This window comes from Sebastes umbrosus, chromosome 1 (genome assembly GCF_015220745.1).
Source record: "Sebastes umbrosus isolate fSebUmb1 chromosome 1, fSebUmb1.pri, whole genome shotgun sequence".
Taxonomy (NCBI): Eukaryota; Metazoa; Chordata; class Actinopteri; order Perciformes; family Sebastidae; genus Sebastes; species Sebastes umbrosus.
In genome coordinates, this window is record NC_051269.1 from 8,645,162 (window position 1) to 8,666,735 (window position 21,574).

Genomic DNA, 21,574 nt, shown 5'->3' on the forward strand with positions numbered 1-21,574 from the left:
GCTGTGATGTCTCTCAGGAGACTCAAGAGGAGCAAGCAGCAGCTGATGAGAGTAAACACACCTGAGACAGTTAAAGCCTCAATGAAAGGAGTGTTTCACACGCGGTTCATTATGGGATGGATTACCTGACTCGTCACGTCTGGTGGACGACTGCTGCCGGAACAGTCGGGGAACCGAACGACAACTTTCTACTAAGATTTGATTTATCCGTTACTGTTTCCTGACGGGTTACAGAAACATGTTGCTTTCAACAAAGAAAAAAAAACGGGAAACATTTTCTTATAGTTACGAGAAAATATCTCAAAATGATGAAATATTTTTTTGCAATCGTAACATGTTAAGTCATAATTATGATATACAGAAGTCATAATTACAAGATTCCTATCTCGAAATTCTAGGATACAAGATTTTCTTGTTATTATGAGATGATAATTATGTCTAATTTCAAGAAAAGTTTTAATTAATACGAGATTCACGTCTTGTATAATTAGAGATTGAGGCTTTTTTCTTGTAATAACTTCAAAATGCTAATTACGTGCGAAATTACGTAAATGTTGTCTTGTGATTATGAAATGCAGACAGATCTTAGAATTACAGGATCCATATCAGAAGTTTTTTTTTTCAATTACGACATGCCAAGCTATAATTAATACGCAATGCTAAAAAAAAAATGATTTAATCATGGAAGTAATTAAAAATAAAAAGACTGTTATTATTGGTTAGAGTAACTGACATTATCGAATTTATGGACCAGATTATTTTCATAAAAGAAAAGAAATAATGATTTCAAACATTTTCTTGTGACTTGGCATTTCATCCTTACAAGATACATGTAGTTATGGAAAATTACGTGTAATTATCAGCTCTTCTTATTATGAATAATTATCACATGCGTAGATACTTGACGAAAAATGATCTCATCAATACGAGATGCTAACTCATGATTATCAGACATGGAGGTTGTAATTATGAAAAAAGGTATTATTATATATCAGAATTACAAGAAACATTAGTTTAATTAAATACTAAATAATAATACTTATAGGATATAGAAGTCAAAATTACAAGAAAAGATCATTATGTGATTTGTATCTTTTTTTTTTTCTGTCTTGTAATACAAATTGCTTAGTCATAATGATATGATATGGAAGCAGTAATTATGAAATATTTATCATTATTACAACATCCATATTCTACAATTATGAACAGCTATATATATTTTACAATATAATAATATGACGTACAGAATTAATCTGTAGAATTTATATCATAATTATGAGATTCGTATTCCGTTCTTGATCACCAGATGAAAAGTCAAAGGTCTCACAATTATACGATTGGTATGTCGTATCTAGGTTGGTTATTTTATGTTTCTGGACAGATGTGCGCCGCATTCACCAAAGAAAAGAAATAACATTTACATTATGACTGATCTCGTGTTTTCTAATTACAGTAATTCTTCTATCGTGTAATTACGAGAATGTATTAAAAAATGCTGCTTCATTTGAATGGTCAGGAATGAGGCACGATTTGAAATGTGCTCGGAGATAATGGAGGCTGGACTTGGACATGATCGCCTCCCGCGTGTCAAACCCTTTAATGACAAAGAAAACATCTGTTACAACAAACTGTACTTGTGCCTAAACCTCATCTGTGTGTCTGTGGATGTGAGAGATTCTTCAGGATGAATACATCGGTCATGAATATGTCAAAATTGAGCTGCACTATGATGTATGAAAGGAAACTTATGTTTTATATCATTTGTCCGTTGTATCCTGTTCTAATCACGTTCATAATTATGATATCCAGTACAGCGCTTATAATGGCGAGAAAATATCTTATACTGACGAGATTCACGTCAGGAGTTTGTCTTGTAATTACGAGATGTTAATTACATATAATTATTATGTACAGAAGTCAGAATTGTGAGAAAATATCTCATAATTACGAGATATTTTTTCTTGTAATTACAACATGATAAATTTTACTCAAAGGGGCGGGTCCATCTGCGTTCTTTTCCGGTGTTTTCAAATGGACGGCCCACTCAGCCATCAGCAAAACGCAGTGGATTGATTGAGACCCGGATTGATTTATACGTGTAAGAAGTAACAAACAGTCCCTTTAAGTACGTATATTCCCGCGTTCCGTAAGGTAAAATTACCGTTTTTGTGAATGTAATCTGGTGGCTTTGAAGAGAGCGATATAACAGCTTCAGTTCCCCGTCAGGAAGGGCTGTGGACGGAGCAGCAGAAAAACGGACTTTAGACACCTAAAAAAATCAATATCAGTTTAAGTGTACGCTGTATTTTGAATATTTTCACCGCTTTACCTCGCCATAAGGCAGTCCTTTCTGACAGGGAAGTGAAGCCGTTATATCGCTGTCTCCAAAGCCACCAGACTCCATTCACAAAAACAGTAATTTTACCTCTCAGAACACGGGAGTTGCTGGTCTAACGCTGCATCGAACGGTTAGTTTGTTTGTGTTATTTTGTGATTTTCTGATCTGAACTAACATGGCATCCACAGCAGTACGTTGCTTAGCTTCCTGTCGGTACTCCTGTCTTCTCCAAACTGGGAGCACGTCGACCGCCATCTAAGTTACTGTGTGTAACATTAATACACTGACTATAAGGATGTATTTATACTGTACATGTTGGCGTCATCATGCAGAACCCTACATCAGGTCACGTGGGGAAAAGTTTTTAGACGGGCTTGAAGGGAAAATAGCATTTTGACACTAAAACATACATAGTTCGACCAGAATTCAAATGTTTGGATTTGAATACATAAGAAACACAACTGGGAAGCTACAGAATGATAGAAAGAAAAATAAGAATGGACCCGCCCTTTCAGATTTACGGAAGTTGTAATTACATGAAAAGATCTCATACTTACGACTTTCGTATCACGTTATTACAAGATACAGAACTTTTTTTCTTGTAATTATGAGATGCTAATTACATTTAATTCTGATATAAATTACAGTTACAAAATCCATACCTCAAGACATTTTACTTGTAATTGTGACATGATTACATTTAATCTAAGGATTACAAGAAAACATCTTATAATTAGATCTCTTGTTGTAATTATGAGATAATTACGGTACACAAATAATGACTTCAGCTGCACGATAACATGTGAAAAAGTGTTTTATAAATTTTTTTTTGTTTTTAATTTTTTATTAAAGACATTGTGTCACCGTGACGTCCTCTCATAGGTCACATTGAAGCGTAACTGAAGCCTTACATTTGGACAGGGTTTTATTGTTGATAGTGAATTGTACAATCATTGAAATCATTTTCCATCTCTTGATTATAGAGCACTTTAGACTTTAACTGTATAAATGAAGATTAAAATCTAAAACAGACTTATTTTTATTTGTATTTCTGACTTATTGTATTTTTCTTTTTGTGGCTTTTAAAGCGATGATTATTCTGATTAACATGTTCAGATTCACAGCTGAATAAAAGTAGAAGCTGCAGCAGAAATGTGTTTGTTGACATGAAAACAATAAAGGACAATAATCCTGCTGGTTTGTTGCTTTATTATCCAGGAGACTCTTCAGGTATGAACACTATTCAGATTTTAGATTTAATATCTGCAATATCAGGAGCAAAGTTGTTTTATTTGATCACTATTTATCTATCTATCTATCTATCTATCTATCTATCTATGTTTCTATCTATCTATCTATCTATCTATCTATATATCTATCTTGTCACAGTGTGTCACAACAACTTTAAAAAACTAGAATACCAATAACATCTGCTGTATGTAAAATATAGCATGTACTAAATACACCTACAGTAACTATAATGTGTATTGAGACAAATATAAAGTGAGGCGACAGGAAGTTGCAATAAACAATAAAATAATACAATACAATTAATACATTTAAAACCTAAGCTGGTTAGAATACTTGATGTGAGGTTCAGATTCCTGTCAGCTATGTTGAAATGGAAAGTATTGAATCTTGAATTCTCAGTGTGTGTGACCTGGAGGCTTCAGGTTCAATACAGTACAGGACCCTGATCGGCTCTCATACTAGCTGTGATGTCATAGATCCTGCAGGTTCATCAAAACAAACTCTGCACACATATCATTCTGAAGTCGGCCTCGTCACAGTGAATCAACCGGAACACACAGTGGAGTTATACTGGAGGGGAGACACTGTGTCATCCTCTTCATGTTCAACATGTTCCCTCTTTAACTCTGATGTACACAACGACTGAAACATTTGTAATCTGCTGCCACAAATCTTGATTGGGTCCAGTCAGATGTCTGAGAGGACTACCAGTCCAGTCGGAAAGTATAGATAGCGGTGAACGCTGCATAGGGAGGAGGTCGGGGTGGATGGGTGGGTAAAAACACAGGAGTTTCGCCGAGGAGAACAGTGTTTGTGTCCCATGTGAAACCACAAGTTAAAGTTGAATTATTTGTTATGTGACTTCCGTACTTAAGTTACGCCACTTCTGGAGTAATTTTAACCCAAACCACCATCTTTTCCTAAACCTAACTAAGTAGTTTTGTTGCCTAAGCCTAACCAAGTCGATCTTTTCCTAAACCTAACAAAGGAGTTTTGTTGCCTATTTCTAACCAAGACGATCTTTTCTTAAACCTAACTAAGTAGTTTTGTTGCCTAACCCTAACCAAGTCGATCTTTTCCTAAACCTAACTAAGTAGTTTTGTTGCCTATTTCTAACCAAGACGATCTTTTCTTAAACCTAACTAAGTAGTTTTGTTGCCTAACCCTAACCAAGTCGATCTTTTCCTAAACCTAACTAAGTAGTTTTGTTACCTATTTCTAACCAAGACGATCTTTTCCTAAACCTAACTACGTAGTTTTGTTGCCTAAGCCTAACCAAGACGATCTTTTCCTAAACCTAACTATGTAGTTTTGTTGCCTAAGCCTAACCAAGTCGATCTTTTCCTAAACCTAACTATGTAGTTTTGATGCCTAAGCCTAACCAAGTTGATATATTCCTAAACCTAAGTAGTTTTGTTGCCGAAGCCTAACCAAGTTGATCTTTCCCCAAACCTAAGTCGTTTTGTTGCCTAAGCTTAGCCAGGCTCAACCAGACTGACAGTTGAAAGGGTAGAAAGAGACTGTTCTTATTCAACTGTTATAACAGTTGAATAAGAAAAGAAGAAATCAGCAGTCATTGGTGAAAGAAACTGGAAGCTGAGCATCAAAATGTGTGTAGATTTAAACAGGAACAGGTTCCTGTTTCAGTGTCAAGGTCACAATAATGCAGCCTAGAACAAGCTGGAATTAACAGCTGCAACGTGTTCTTGCATCTTCACAATAGAAATAGAAGGTTAGTCTAGCGTTAGCACTGTTGGAATACCATCTGAACATACTCTGGACTGATAAATCCCAGTTTAAACCTCTTCAATCTAACCCCTGAGTAGACTGCAGAGGGACTAACTCAATATTTAGAGCCCAGTTGACCCGTTGTGGTTCAATAATGATCAAGGGTCACTGACGCTTTTCTGGACTGGAAAACTAATTCAACATCCAAGTTCAACAGTACTCTCCCATCATGCAACACTGTGGGGACATCCACTAAATGTAAGTTTGAATCATTTAAATGTTTATAGCCAATAGCCTACTGTTTTACCTCTGTTAAAATAGTTGTTATTAAAGAAAAGAAGAAAAATATCAATATGATAGTTGATTGCAAGCCTTTGAACTGTAGTGTATACCATAAAAACACCCTCAAATGTTATGTTTATGTATTTTGTCTCAGTTTGATGTTACAATAAATGGCCATTCTTCTTCTACAATAGTAATATGTTCAATGAGCCCAGAGCTCCTCTCTGTGATGAAGCTTTGATCCACCATGTGTCGCTGTTTCTCCTCATCCTCTCTGGACTGAGGCTCCATCAAGTCAGACACAATCAGTCTGAGTGGGACCGGAAGTTGATGACAACGGGACCCTGATCACCTGCCAAAACAAGAACAATCAATTCCTTCTTCTTCTTCTTCTTCTTCTTCTTCTTCTTCTTCTTCTTCTTCTTCTTCTTCTTTTTACAGTTTTGCAGGTGTTGATGTGACATATCATGATTTTCACTGTAGCCTATTGTATTTTGAAATGTGTTGTCCATTTGTTTTTATTCATCTTTAATTTTATTTATATTTAACTGATCAATCTTGAAATTAAAATATTAAATGTATCAACTTTAATTTGTACTTTAGTCTAATTCAGTTTAATGAACCTTCAATGATGATGCACACATACACTTAATTACCTACTGTATACTTCAGATCTGATATGTACATACACTATTTGCAACCCAAGATCCATACTGTTTTTTGGCATTGTATCTATTGTACATATTTTGTATTTGCACCTTATTGTTAATGTTTGTATTTGCACCTTATTGTTATTGTTAATGTTTGTAATTGCACTATTTCCTGCTATGTATTGCAACTGCTGCACAGCACTTTCCCTCAGGATAAATAAAGTCCTATCGTATCTTATCTTGTGATTTTGTTTAATGAAAGTTGTTAATGATGCACACTTACACTTAATTACCTACTGTATACTTCAGATCTGATATGTACATACACGTCTATTTGCAACCCAGCAAGAGCCATATTGTTTTTTTAGCATTGCATCTGTTGTATCAATTTTGTATTTTCACCTTATTGTTATGTTTGTATTGGCACCTTATTGTAATTGTTAATGTTTGTATTTGCACCTTATCTTATTGTTAATTTTGTATTTGCACCTTATTGTTGTTGTTAATGTTTGTATTTGCACCTTATCTTATTGTTAATTTTGTATTTGCACCTTATTGTTTTTGTTAATGTTTGTATTTACACCTTATTGTTATTGTTAATGTTTGTATTTGCACCTTATTGTTATTGTTAATGTTGTATTTACACCTTATCTTATTGTTAATGTTGTATTTGCACCTTATTGTTATTGTTAATGTTTGTATTTGCACCTTATCTTATTGTTAATGTTTGTATTTGTACCTTATCTTATTGTTAATGTTTGTATTTGCACCTTATTGTTATTGTTAATGTTGTATTTACACCTTATCTTATTGTTAATGTTGTATTTGCACCTTATTGTTATTGTTAATGTTTGTATTTGCACCTTATTGTTATTGTTAATGTTTGTATTTGCACCTTATTGTTATTGTTAATGTTGTATTTACACCTTATCTTATTGTTAATGTTGTATTTGCACCTTATTGTTATTGTTAATGTTTGTATTTGCACCTTATCTTATTGTTAATGTTTGTATTTGTACCTTATCTTATTGTTAATGTTTGTATTTGCACCTTATTGTTATTGTTAATGTTGTATTTACACCTTATCTTATTGTTAATGTTGTATTTGCACCTTATTGTTATTGTTAATGTTTGTATTTGCACCTTATTGTTATTGTTAATGTTTGTATTTGCACCTTATTGTTATTGTTAATGTTGTATTTACACCTTATCTTATTGTTAATGTTGTATTTGCACCTTATTGTTATTGTTAATGTTTGTATTTGCACCTTATTGTTATTGTTAATGTTTGTATTTGCACCTTATTGTTATTGTTAATGTTTGTATTTACACCTTATTGTTATTGTTAATGTTTGTATTTACACCTTATTGTTATTGTTAATGTTTGTATTTACACCTTATTGTTATTGTTAATGTTTGTATTTACACCTTATTGTTATTGTTAATGTTTGTATTTACACCTTATCTTATTGTTAATGTTGTATTTGCACCTTATTGTTATTGTTAATGTTTGTATTTGCACCTTATTGTTATTGTTAATGTTGTATTTACACCTTATCTTATTGTTAATGTTGTATTTGCACCTTATTGTTATTGTTAATGTTTGTATTTGCACCTTATTGTTATTGTTAATGTTTGTATTTGCACCTTATTGTTATTGTTAATGTTTGTATTTGCACTCTTTCCTGCTATGTATTGAAACTGCTGCACAGCACTTTCCCTCAGGATAAATAAAGTCCTATCGTATCTTATCTTGTGATTTTGTTTTATGAAAGACCTTGATACAACCTCAACTCACGGATGGTTAAGTGGACCTTAAATTAATATTTTTTTACAAACTAGTTTGCTTCACTTTTGATTTATTTATTTTGAAAATCTGACCGGAAGCGCTGTGTGTTGCTGGTGTGTGACGTGACGCTCCGCCGCTGGTCCGGCAGCTGCGGAGGAGAGAGGCTGACGCACAGCCGAGCACCGGGAGAGACTCTGGAGAGAGACCGAGAGAGAGACCGGGGTCTGTGGAGCAGCCGGAGCCTCGTACCGTCGTACCGCGGGCTGCATTGTTTAACCCGTCAACAGAGGCTGACACCGCGGAGCCGGGGATCCGGTGTTACCGTGTGAATGTGTGTATCACCGTCCGGCTGGAGCCTCTTACTCTGTGTGGATATAACACACAGTTACTAGCGGATCCTCAGCTGAAGAGGATCGATGTGATTTGTGGCAGAAAAGTGAACCACCGCTTTAAAATGGCAACCGCCGCCCGCTGCCGGCGCCCATAGCCCGACACTCAGGTAAGGTTTCCCCACCTGGAGGCGAAGCTAGCTACCGTGAACCCACCTCGCTGTGATTACGACCTGATCTGACACATTTCTCTCCACGGAGGTGAAGTTGCAGTCTGTTCACTGGCTGTGGGACTCCTTTCTTTAGACAAGAAGGTCAAACCAAAGTCCATTCAAATAACGGACAATCAAAACAAAACCACTTTTTGGTGGACTTTGGTGTCTGTTCGAACATATCTGAGAGCATTTTCCATATCTTTATAGCCTAGAGGTAAATTCGGCGTATATATAATCCACTTAAATGTAGGTTGTTGTAATATATTTTAGTTATCCTTTTTCCAAGTGATGCGGGCTGCTCGCCACCGCCCTCCGTGGCAGGCTGCGGGTGGAAAAACCCCGGTAGGAACAGAGGTCGAAGCGATGTTCAAGTAAAAGTGTTTATAAATAACTACAAGTTGATGTAATGGATGTGTCCTGATGTAAAATATAGTAACGTTGCTTTAATTATCGATGTGGCCGGTGTGGATGGTGGTCGGTAAATGAGGCCACGTTTAAAGTGGCAGATTTTTGAATGGAGTTTGGTTGGCTGCTCTCTCCATGGGACTGGGCTGTGTGTTGGTTGGAAGCGTTGCAGCAGGCAGCAGTCAGTCTGGAGGCTGCTGGCAGCTGCAGCAGCAGCAGCTGTCACAGAGATGTTTGGACACATCTCCACTCATATATATATTTACTTTGTAGTTAATGACCTTTGTCACCTGTTTCTCTCCGAGTCTGCACAGTTTCTGTCTCCTATTTGACTCCTAAACTTTTACTTTCCCAACAAAAAAGTAAAAATAAGACATCACAGCCACACAAGCTAAACAGCAACAATACACAGGCTAAACAACAACAACACAGAGGCTAACAAGTAACAACACAGACTAAACAGCAACAACACAGAGGCTAAAATGGAACAACACACAGGCTAAACAGCAACAACACACAGGCTAAAATGGAACAACACACAGGTTAAACAGCAACAATACACAGGCTAAACAGCAACAACACACAGGCTAAAATGGAACAACACACAGGTTAAACAGCAACAATACACAGGCTAAACAGCAACAACACACAGGCTAAAATGGAACAACACACAGGCTAAACATCAACAACACACAGACTAAAATGGAACAACACACAGGCTAAACAGCAACAACACATAGGCTAAAATGGAACAACACACAGGTTAAACAGCAACAATACACAGGCTAAACAGCAACAACACACAGGCTAAAATGGAACAACACACAGGCTAAACATCAACAACACACAGACTAAACAGCAACAACACAGAGGCTAAACAGCAACAACACAGAGGCTAAACAGCAACAACACACAGGCTAAACAGCAACAATACAGAGGCTAAAAAGTAACAACACACAGGCTAAACAGCAACAACACACAGGCTAAACAGCAACAACACACAGGCTAAACAGCAACAACACACAGGCTAAACAGCAACAACACAGGCTAAACAGCAACAACACAGGCTAAACAGCAACAACACACAGGCTAAACAGCAACAACACACAGGCTAAACAGCAACAACACAGAGGCTAAACAGCAACAACACACAGGCTAAACAGCAACAATACAGAGGCTAAAAAGTAACAACACACAGGCTAAACAGCAACAACACAGGCTAAAATGGAACAACACACAGGCTAAACAGCAACAATACACAGGCTAAACAGCAACAAAACACAGGCTAAACAGCAACAACACAGGCTAAACAGCAACAACACAGAGGCTAACAATCAGCATTGACCTCTCATTGTCTATGACGTCATATACACCTGTCTCACCACAGAACAGGTGGATTTTCTGCTGACTTCAGGTGTCATGGGACACTTTAAGATAACATGCATTTGTTGTAAAGATAAAACCATGGAGGCAAACATTCAACGAGTCATAAAACATCATTGCTGTGACGTCACTACATGGGGCGTGGTAATACAAACGTCACTAAAATCACTGACAGATTTTTAAAGGTCCCATATTGTAAAAAGTGAGATTTTCATATCTTTTATATTATAAAGCAGGTTTAAGTGCTTTACAAATACTGTTAAACTATCAAAACGTTCAATATACAGAGAAATACACACAGCCTGTATTCAGAAATTGTGCGTTTGTGATGTCACAAATATACAATATTTAGACCATTATATGGTTTTAAACATAAACATTCTAAATGTGTCCCAATTTGCTTACTGGTTGCAGTGTATGTAAGTAACATCAGCTGACAGGAAGTAAACATGGGCCCAAGCTGTTGCCTAGCAACACAATTCCGTTGCAATTCCGTTGAAACGCACTAAAACGGAGCATTTCAGACAGAGGTTAAATGCAGGTATATTCAGGCAGACAGTATGAGGAATATAAAGTTTTTTTTGAACATTACAGCATGTAAACTTGTTCTAGTAGAAACACAGAATACAAGTATGAACCTGAAAATGAGCACAATATGGGACCTTTAAAGTTATAAAAAGGTAAATGTTCATCCATATATAATATACCAAAACTATTATTAGTGTATCTCTGTTTCTCCTCTGATATTGATCTGTAAATATTTGGCCACAGTGCAGCACAACTCCAGTTCTGAGACCAGTGCCTTGCTGAAGGGCAGTGGTAAGACTCCAATGATAACCAAATCAAACTATTGTATGATCAAGTGTTTTTAAAATGTAGTCAGTTGTGAAGATGATCCATATTCCCAGTTGGAAGCAGCTGCAGCACTACATGTATAATGTCACCGTGGAGTCAGTGAGTTAGCTTTGGGCTCCAAGTTGAGCAGTGTGAAATCCTCTGCACTCTGTCGGTGACCTAGTTGTAGTTGCTCTTTAATCGATGATGAAATCAGTAATTAGTTGCAGCTGTCTGCAGACTGATTCTTGTTGTGTAGTGAGGAGTGCCTGATAGGGTTGTAACGGTATGGGATTTTCACAGTATGATAGCCATCTCAGAAACTATCACAGCATCACGGTATATGGTATAGGGCTGCACGACTATGGCCAAAAATTATAATCACGATTATTTTGATCAATATTGAGATCACGATTATTTATCACGATTATTAATTGTTTTTAGGGACAAAATATTTTTTATTGTACTTTCACATTTAAATAAACAGAGCACTGCTTTCACTTCCATACTGTGCTGCATTCCTGCTGATGTGCCAAACTTTGCATTAAAATGAACTAGTCCTTACTCACAGTGCATCTCCTCGAAGCAAAATAAAATTGTACCAACACTTTTTACCCAAAAATTAAATCAGTTAGAGTACTGCTTTCACTTTCACATTGTCCTAGGCTACTTTCGTGCTAACTAACACCTCTTTGCATCAAAGTAAGGTTCTTCTTCACCTGAATTCAGTCCATTTTCATTTTGCCAAAAACAAGTAATATACAGTATATTACTCTTCTAATCTGGACTGCAGCCGCAATATTCAGGAAGGTTTTTCACTTGCTGCCGTCATAGGATGTGCGCACATGACCGCTCCCCAAAAGTGAAGCCAAAACATCTGGATCGCCCCTTGGTGGCTGGTTGTTAGTTTATGCAGCGGAGCATTTTAAACGTTATCACAGTTGATCATGGTCATTTAATTTTGGGAAGCCAAAATTGTGATCGAGAAAAAAAAAAATGGTCAAAATTTAAACAGGAATTAAAATGTCAGTATATAATGTATATAGTATATAAACATAGAATTGAATAGATCAGATCCAGGGCAGTTTTTTTTCTCTGGGTTCTCCGGTTTCCTCCCACAGTCCAAAGACATGCAGGTTAATAGTTGACTGTAAATTTCCCGTAGGTGTGAATGTGAGCGTGAATAGTTGTCTGTCTCTATGTGTCCACCCTGTGATAGTCTGGTGACCTGTCCAGGGTGTACCCCGCCTTCACCCAATGTCAGCTGGGACCCACCACGACCCTGGATAGGATAATCCATTACAGGTAATGGATGGATGGAGATCGGATCCATTGTCACTGATACCCGATCCAGCTATTTGAGTCAGTATCGGCACGAGTATCGGCCCGATACCCGACCTGATCCAATCCACTTAAAAATTGCACCACATATCGAATTGGCACCCAAATGTTTTGATAGCATTGAATCGGGAGATAGGTGTATCGTCTCAGCCCACGGTGGATAAGCAAATGTACACGGTATGATAACCGTCAACTTTCATACCTCGGTATGAACCTTGATACCGGTATACCGTTACAACCCAAGTGCCTGATAGACTCAGCTCAGGGATTTACTGCTCTCAGCCTTACAGTGTTATTGATCAGTGTTATAATCAATAATCAAACAAATTCAGCAGTCTTATCATAGAGTCAACGACAGTTACATCACCATAGAAACCATGTTGGTGGCAGCAGTGTACAGGTCTGTACAACCTGTCGTCACAAATCAAAAGTGTTCCTATCGGTTGTGATAGTGAACGTCGACACTGGAGGGTGGAGAGACAAGTCAGAGAGACAGACGGGTGACGAGAGAGACAGACCGTCTCTCTGAGATCACCTCACTGTGTTTTAATGCATCTGAATTCACCATATACAGTAGATTCTCAGACAGACAGAGAGACACACAGGTTTTGTCACTAACAGAACAATAAAATGTGTTTTCATTGTTTCCATCTGTAAACATATTTTGATGTTCTTCACTTTAAAGGGGAACTCCAGGTGTTTCCAGTTGTTTCCAGGTGTTTTGTAAAGTAGTAGAAAGCCTTTAGTGTCTCCAGAAGGAGCTGTGTGAAGTCTCATGAATGTGCGTTGGTCAGCAGACAAGTCAGCGTCAGTTGATGACTACAAGTTTGGAAATGAAAATAAATCTGGAGGTGTGGAGTTAGAAAGAAGTGATCTTATCAGACGTCTGTAATCTGCTGCTCATCTCTGCTGCCGGCTACAGGATGCATTAGCTGCTACTAGCACAACACACAACGGTCAGAGGGAGAGGTGCATTGTGGATCATGCATGCACCAGGTTTTGACCAGGAGGAAGAATGTGTGGAATAAAAATCTCTCTGGTTCTGCTTATGTTCATGAGTCTGACAGTTGCAGGACTCACATGATGAATCTGTGGAGGATTCTTTTAAATATTATGGTCTGTGTTTGGGTACTGACATGGTGTCTGTCAAGATGTGAGAACAGCTGGACAAAGTGTCTGTATTCAGAGTGGGGATGGGTATCGTTAGGATTTGATTGATACTACTGCTCTTTTTGATACTGTTTATCAGTTTGGTTCTTTATCGATACTCATCGATTCTTTTTCATTTCTTAATAATTGCTTTTTAATGTATTATTTAAAAAAAAAAGAATAAATTCAGAACAGGATTGGAATGTATTTATATTTCAAATATAACTAAATGTTTCTAGAGCAGCAACAGTAATGTTTACCTCAGCAAATCACTATATAAACGCAATAGTATCTCACTAGAAACTAATCCAGTGTCTTTATTTATAAAGAATGAAGAACACTGACATCAGTCAGTATCAATCCTTCCTCCTGTCCTCTGTCCTCCTCCCTCTGCTGATGTCATTCACTGCCTGCCGCTGGTAGAGGGAGGGAGGGAGGGGGGGGCTGCTTAGTTTCAGCCAGCAGATAATTTACAAGAATTTCAAGATACGTGGCAAACTAAGCTAAACAGTTAGACTACATACAGACAGCTTTAGTTTGAGCTTGTTTGTAACAACTCGCTATATGAGCCGAGCCAGCGCGCTGTGCTTGTGTAAACATAGCAGCGGTGGATGATAGAGAGAGACTGCAGACTGAGCAGATTGAAATATCACTCTCCTACATGTTTATACATGCACTCACAGTAACGAGCGTAGTTGTCGTAGTTATCTTCACTTCACCTGAGGCCCTTACTACGAAGCAGGATTTGTGGTTATCGAGGTAACTTCCTGGTTAACCCTTCAGGGTTTTCAGTCCTACGAAGGTGGTTCACTTCTTACCGGGGTAGATCTCCATGGTAACTAATGCTGAACATGCAGCAGGTTATGTTCCAGATAAGAGATCAACTCGTATAAAAGCACCGCCTACTGAACAATCAGAGCTCGGCTCGCGGATCTTATGAAAATATTACACACGTGAAGAAGTAAAAGTCATAACAACCACACTAAAAACAACACAGTTTAAACTGACAGATACAGGAAGGACAGCTGGCTGTATGCTGTGGGTGTTTACCGCTTTGAATTAAGTTTTTATATTTATTTTTTTACTTGCTCTCAAGTCCGTTTCACGCCGCCGGAGTTTGGGACGCAGCTGAAAGAAGGCTGAAATAGTCACACATGCCACATTGTTGTCAAATGACATAATGTAAGCTATTTTAATCTCTTAATGCATTCTATTTTGAAAGTTTTATAATATCACTGCCCCATCTCGATGACTATATCTGACTTTTGAGTATTCCGTTAAATCAATAAGTCTGTTAATTTACTCATTCACACATCGGCAATTTTTTCTTTTGCCAGCTGTTCTTCCTGCATTTGGCAGCTTCGACTGGGTTACTATTAGTCTGGACTATGTGTTTAACTTCTTCCTATTTGTCTAATATTATAGTTTGTAAATGTGCCGCTCTGCTGACGGTAGACTTGTCCATGTTTGTGATTGGTCACATGCTGCAAATACCGCCCTGTTCATGTGAACGGCTCATTGCCAGATTGAGAAACTCTGGGTTGATTTACCGAGTTGATAACCAGCGTCGTAGGACCGCTTAGCTGGATCTCGTTTGTTAGGGTTAGTGAAGGTTAGATAACGAGAAGGTACCCCGGGTATGTTGAACTCGCTTCGTAGTACAGACCTCTAGTTCACTTCTCTGTCTACATCGCGGTCTCGGTGATGATAAATTACACAAAAAACGTTAAAAAGTATCGCTAAAAGAACTGATAACGTCTGAGCTTATCGATACTGCGGTCTTTAATAATTTAGCACCGGTGCCCCGTCCCTTATTCAGAGGGAGACGTCTTGTTTAGCAGGATCATTTTGTAAATCTGTCGACTCAGAAAATAAAAGTGATCATTACACTGCAGCTCTGACACTGATCCTCATCATTTAATATATATGGTACCAGCAGGTTCAGTACAAACCAGTCACGCCAGTGCTCTGTCCACACTGGGACATGTGTGTCAGTGTGGAAGTGGGACACAGCTGGTTTGTGGCGTGTATATCAGGGTTTAATTCTCCCTGTGGGATCCCCCATCCGTCTCCTCCCTTCCCCCCTCTGTGTGTGGATGATGACCCCCACTCCCACCCCCCCGGCGTTTGAAATGGAGACAGATGAGCCAGACCATCAGACAGCAATCCGCTGCCATAAAGCATGTTTCAGTCATTTTATCGTGGTATATATATTATGCCGTTAAGCTGTATTTCCCAAACTGATACAGAGATCTGATCTGATATCAGTGTTTTGGAGCTTATAAAGATAGTTTTTCTATGTTGTTCAGCAGGTTTAGGAAACTGTGACATCACAAAGCATCGACCTCGTTAGAACAGACAATGTGCCTCACACATTGTGCTGTAGGATCACATAAACACTGATCACAGAGCAGCTTCCTTACCTGCTTCTACATCTCTTCATCAAACACCATCCTTGTGTCACAAACCAAACCCACATGCTAAACATCCACTTTTTAACTCCACTGGACTGAATGAGACTGTCTGCTGTTTCTGTTATTTTATTTTATATTCATAGCCACGTTATGAAATACTTCTTAACGACCCAGATGAGTCCCTGATCGGGTCTCAGCTGGTTTTCACCTCCTCTTTGTTCCCTTCCTTCCTCCTCATTGTGATGTTTCCTTCCTCCCTCCACACTCGGCTACAGGTTTGTTGGTCTCTGGAAGTCTCTGTTTCACACTCCTACATCTGACCTTTAGTTTTCTAGCTCACTGCCTCTGACATGCAAATAGAAAGTATTAATAATAAGTAAGAGTTAAGGTTTCAAGTTGAGGTTTTGTAATAAATTGTCCATAAAGAAAGAAATATTGATTAACTTTCATCAGCAGCTGGTTCATCGTTGTCATCATCACTTGACCGTTAGAACCATCTAAATCATTTTAAAGGTTATTTTAAATTCATCCAGAAAGTTTTTATACAATGAGACATTATGTCTCATTATTACACGGCTTTGTTGAATACTCAATTCTGATTGGTCAATCACGGCGTTTATCTCTTTATAGCAGACCGTTGCTATGTATAACAGACCGTTGCTATGGGCGCAGTTCTGATGTGGGACTCTGGAAGACCGTTTTTGTGTCAAATTATGGATTTCTTCAGTAAGTAGCCGTGTAATAAGCGGGATAATGTACAGCTAGCGGGTCATTGTTGTGAAAGAAACCCCTTCAGGGCGATGCTCCGCGTCTGGGTGCGGCATCGCCTTGTCTGGGTTTCCTTTCACAACAATGATCGGCCAGCTGTACATTATCCTTTACTTGTATGTGTACAAGTCAATATAACACAATTTATTATATATCCATCCATCCATCCATTTTCTTCCGCTTATCCGGGCCCGGGTCGTGGAGGCAGCAGGCTTAGCAGGGAATTCTAGACGTCTCTCTCCTCAGCAACATTTTCCAGCTCTTCCTGGGGGACCCCGAGGCGTTCCCAGGCCATATGATAAACAGAAAAATGATATATATGCATATACACATATATTTATATATACATATACAGTATATCTGTATATATATATATATATAAATAGTTGAGCCTATATTTGTTAAATTAAGTGATCAACCACTTCTATGGATCTATTTAAATAATTTGCTTATAGTAATCAAGTAGTCCGCTTACAGTGTTCATTTGGGGTCTTTTCATACATGACAACGTATGGAAAAACATTTTAAAACTACGTTAGACTAATGTTAGTTGAATTTTGTTTTTTACTTCACTCACTTTGATACTTTACCTCGTGGCCTGTCTGCTTTGCGGCTGGCTACCTGAGGCCGGTGCTGCATTCACATTGATATCATGACGAAGAAAAGAAAGTCATTTTCTCTGAATGAAAAACGAATGTGCACGGGGAAAGCCCCCTGTGGGTGAAGCTGCTGCATGATGCAGTGATGCACAACAACAAAAATTTGGTTATAATAATCATCCACTTATAGTGATCAGTTTGACCCGGACAGACGTGATCACTATAAGCGGTTTCCACTGTATTAAAAAAAGGACATCAGAAACTTTGCGATGTATGGATGGATGTCTGAGTGTCTGTCCTCTCTGTCCTCAGCTGATCCTCAGCAGCTCCATGTGTCCTCGCTGGTTCCTCTAGCAGCAGATCGGCCGAGCTCTTCCCTCCTTCCATCTCTGCTGTGGAGACATTATGTCGGCGGCTCAGACCCAGAAGGAGAGCAGCGAGGCAGGCTGGGGCTGTCTGGAGGCTCTGGGTCTCAGTCAGAAGGAGCTGGTCCTGGCCGAGGCCCTGCAGATGGAGTACGATGCCCTCTCCAGACACAAACAGGACAAGAGCGGTACAGAAACCAGCCAGACCGGCTCTAGAGCTCCACCCCGCTCCAAGACCCCGAATCCCACCATCGAACGCCCCCGACCCACCCCCAGCCAGCCCATTCCTGCCCCCGCTGGAGGAAGCCTGCTGAGGGGCCTCTCTGGATCCGACCCCTCCCTGAACCAGCCTGGAGGGTCACAGTCTCCTCACTCCATCCCAGCCAGGGCGCCCCCTCCTCAAGGCGGCTACATCAAAGAGTCCCTGTACATTCTGGACAGTCCAGAGGTCAGCAAGTTCAGGGACTGCTCAGGCTCCAGCCTCGGGGACTCACTTGGATCCGGGTTTCTTCCCAAAGGCTTCCTCGCTCTTCCAGATGACGTCCCCCCCGCCCTCCCCCCAAGGAACCCCATCCCCCCTTCGTTAGGGTCAGAGAACCCCTTCCTGCCCTCTCGAGGGTCCACCGCGGTCCGCGACGTGAACCTGTTCACGCCCGACGTGGATCCGCCCAAAGTGACTTCAGGAGAGCTGAATTACGACAACATCAACGACTCGCTGTCCCGACTCAACGGGAGCCAGCAGGGGCCTCGAGGTCGGAGGGCCAACGGGGACCAATCGGGGAAGCCCGTGGCTCGGAGTAAGACCCTCCCCCCTCAAGTTCCACCCAGGACGTATGTACCTGTTCCCAAGAGCAACAAGAACCAGCGGCGGGTGTCCGCAGACCCGGTAAGAACCAAAGCTATCAAGTGTTGTTCCTGTTACCTGTGTGATATGCTAATCAGATGATGTAATTATGATGTGTCATGTGATTTAGAGTTAAATATATAATAAAATTGTTATTATTTTTCTTTAAACTAAAAGCCGTTTCACACCAAGCACGGATTTTCGTAAAAAAAAATTGCATGGAAATTTATACAAACTGATTTTGTGGGTTCTTATGAATGCGGGGGAAAAAAATTCAAACGGACATCGATTTCAGCGGATTTCCGCATGCGGAAATATATGTTTGACCAATGAAATACATAGTCCCAACTGATCGCCGTCATTCTGCATAATAATTAAGCCATGTGCTGTTTGTTGCACGAAGAATGTTTTTATTGGGGCCCTCGAACAATGGGCGTTTGTTTTCAGGGTAACGGACTGTCGGACAAATGGGCTTTTTTTGGTCCAATGGGACATTTTTCAGACTATTGGTGTTTTGGCATTACAATAGGCTGTCCCCTTCTCAACACCAAATAATGTACAACAAACACTACGACCTCAACAGCCAAATAAAGGACAATATTTGGCTTGAGATCGGCCAGCAGCTGGGATACGATGAAGACGGTAATGTAGCTGATATGCACTTAATAATGTTATATGTTGGTCATGGAACGAGGCTAGCCACAACAGCTAGCGTTACGCCCTTAGACCTTCTCTGTCTGGATAGGTTTTTATTGTGTGGAGTGGACATAGTACTAGGAGAAAACTCATCGGGCCTCAATGACGAAAATGGAAAACGGCAACGCAGATAATTCATAGTTGTCAATGCGGAAAATTCTAAAGCGTATTTTCCGCTTTGCTGCATTTTCGCATCATACTGGTGAGAAACGGCTTTAACCTGCTATAAAACTGCAGTCTGGCCTGCACAAGGCTTTTATTTTTTAAATCATAAATTCATCGCGTTGGGGAACTCTCCTCTGATTGGACGGCTCTGTGTGTGATTGACAGGTTTCTCTGGGCTCCAGGATGAATGGGTTTGGATATGAACTGTTCCAGGTGTCTGAGGAGAGAGACGAGGAGGTGGCAGCTTTCTGTCACATGCTGGATGTGTGAGTAAAACACACGCAGGCACGCACGCACACACACACACACACACACACACACACACACACACCCTTACATATATTTGTCTTTTTATACTTGTGAGGACTCTCATTAGCCGTGTTTGTATTTTTATGCACATTTTGAAGTATCACATTAGAAAAGTTATGTAGAAACGGCAAAATGCAATAAAACTTCCTCAATTGCGCAAATACGTTTTTATGTTTGCTTCAGGTGTTTTTTGTCTTTATCGAAAAGAGTTGATGCTCTAAATGGGATGCGGAACGACATGAAGCTGATAATACTTGTGTACTTTTACTGCTGATACTTTATCTACATGAAGCTAAGAACACACATCAAACCTCTGACATACCTGTAGTACTGCAGTACTGACGGTACTCTGTGTATTTCTGCAGGTTGCGTTCGGCGTACCCGTACAGCGACCCCTCGAAGAACGGCGGCTTCGTGTGGTCTCCGTCCGTGGGTGTGGAGGAGCTGCATCAGGGCCTGGGGGTCAGCGTGAAGGTCACCGTCATCAGTGGGCACTTCAGAGAGCCGCTCACCTTCACCTGTGATGGTAAGACAGGATGTGACCTGCCACAATACTACTGCTGACTAGTTCTTCAAAATAAAAGTCTGAACCAGTTGACTCTCTGAAAGCTCATCAACTTATGACAGAAAGTTCACTCAGAGAGAAAAAGATACTGATTAAAGTCACAGTATTTATATTATTATGAGAGAACTTTAGTAACATTTCTTTAATTAAGTCATAATAGAAAAATAACAAAGTTGTAATTTTACTAGAAAAAGTCAATGTATCATCGTTATTCATCATTATTTTGAGATGAAATAAATACAATGAAAATTGATAATATTATGAGTCATTCTTACTATATTATTACAATAATATTACTGTCTCTCTCTCTCGCTGTGTCTCTGACTCTGCCTTTCTGTCTCTCTCTGACTCTGTGTCTCTCTGTCTGTCTGACTCTCTGTGTCTCTGACTCTCTGTGTCTTTGTCTCTCTGTGTCTGCGTCTCTGTCTCTCGGACTCTCTGCCTCTCTGTGTCTCTCTGTGTCTCTCTGTGTCTCTGACTGTCTCTGACTCTCTGTCTCCCTCTGTCTCTCTGAGGTTCGTCCACGGTGGACCTGTTGATCTATCAGACTCTGTGTTACGCTCAGGACGATCTGGATCACATGGACGTGGACGACTACCTGCTGAAGGTCTGTGGACACGACGAGTTCCTCAACAAGTAAGGACGGATATCAGTCTGCCCCTCTTCTCACTGTGTTATTACCATTATTATTATTATTATTATTATTATATATTTATTATTATCTGAGCGAAACTTGTCGATGTCAGCCGGCTGTTGTCGTTGTCTCTGATCGTGTGACTCTGGTGGAAAAACCCCTCAGACCCTGGAAAGAGTTAGTTTCACTCCTTTCAGTGTGTGAGAACTTTAAAAATATATATATATAATAATAATAATAAAAAAAAGACTTAAGTAATAACAGTTCTGTTCTTGTTCCTGTCTGACAGATATCAGCCTGCTGCTTTAAAACTGATCTGTGGTCTGTGGTTCAGACTTTGACTCACATAATAACAGAGTACGGCTGAGCTGTGGCTGCTGGTAGACCAGCTACACTAATGTTCACACAGCAGACAGACCACAGCACACACACACACACACACACACACACACACACACACCAGCTGCAGCTGTACTTACGTCTTTTCAGAGAGCTGCTGTGCTGTAGTTTATATGTGTGCG

At 39.5% G+C, this 21,574-nt stretch overlaps 1 protein-coding gene across 1 annotated transcript in view; it reads left to right on the forward strand.

Moving 5' to 3' along the window:
• Nucleotides 1-8,158: 8,158 nt before the first annotated feature.
• Nucleotides 8,159-21,574, forward strand: part of pik3c2b (phosphatidylinositol-4-phosphate 3-kinase, catalytic subunit type 2 beta) — a 41,306-nt gene continuing 27,890 nt past the window's right edge. The window contains exons 1-5 of the mRNA XM_037774535.1: nt 8,159-8,537; nt 17,788-18,726; nt 19,711-19,811; nt 20,220-20,380; nt 20,935-21,055. Of these exons, the coding sequence (XP_037630463.1) occupies nt 17,881-18,726; nt 19,711-19,811; nt 20,220-20,380; nt 20,935-21,055 (1,229 nt within the window). The 5' untranslated portion in view covers nt 8,159-8,537; nt 17,788-17,880. The remainder of the gene's footprint in view (nt 8,538-17,787; nt 18,727-19,710; nt 19,812-20,219; nt 20,381-20,934; nt 21,056-21,574) is intronic.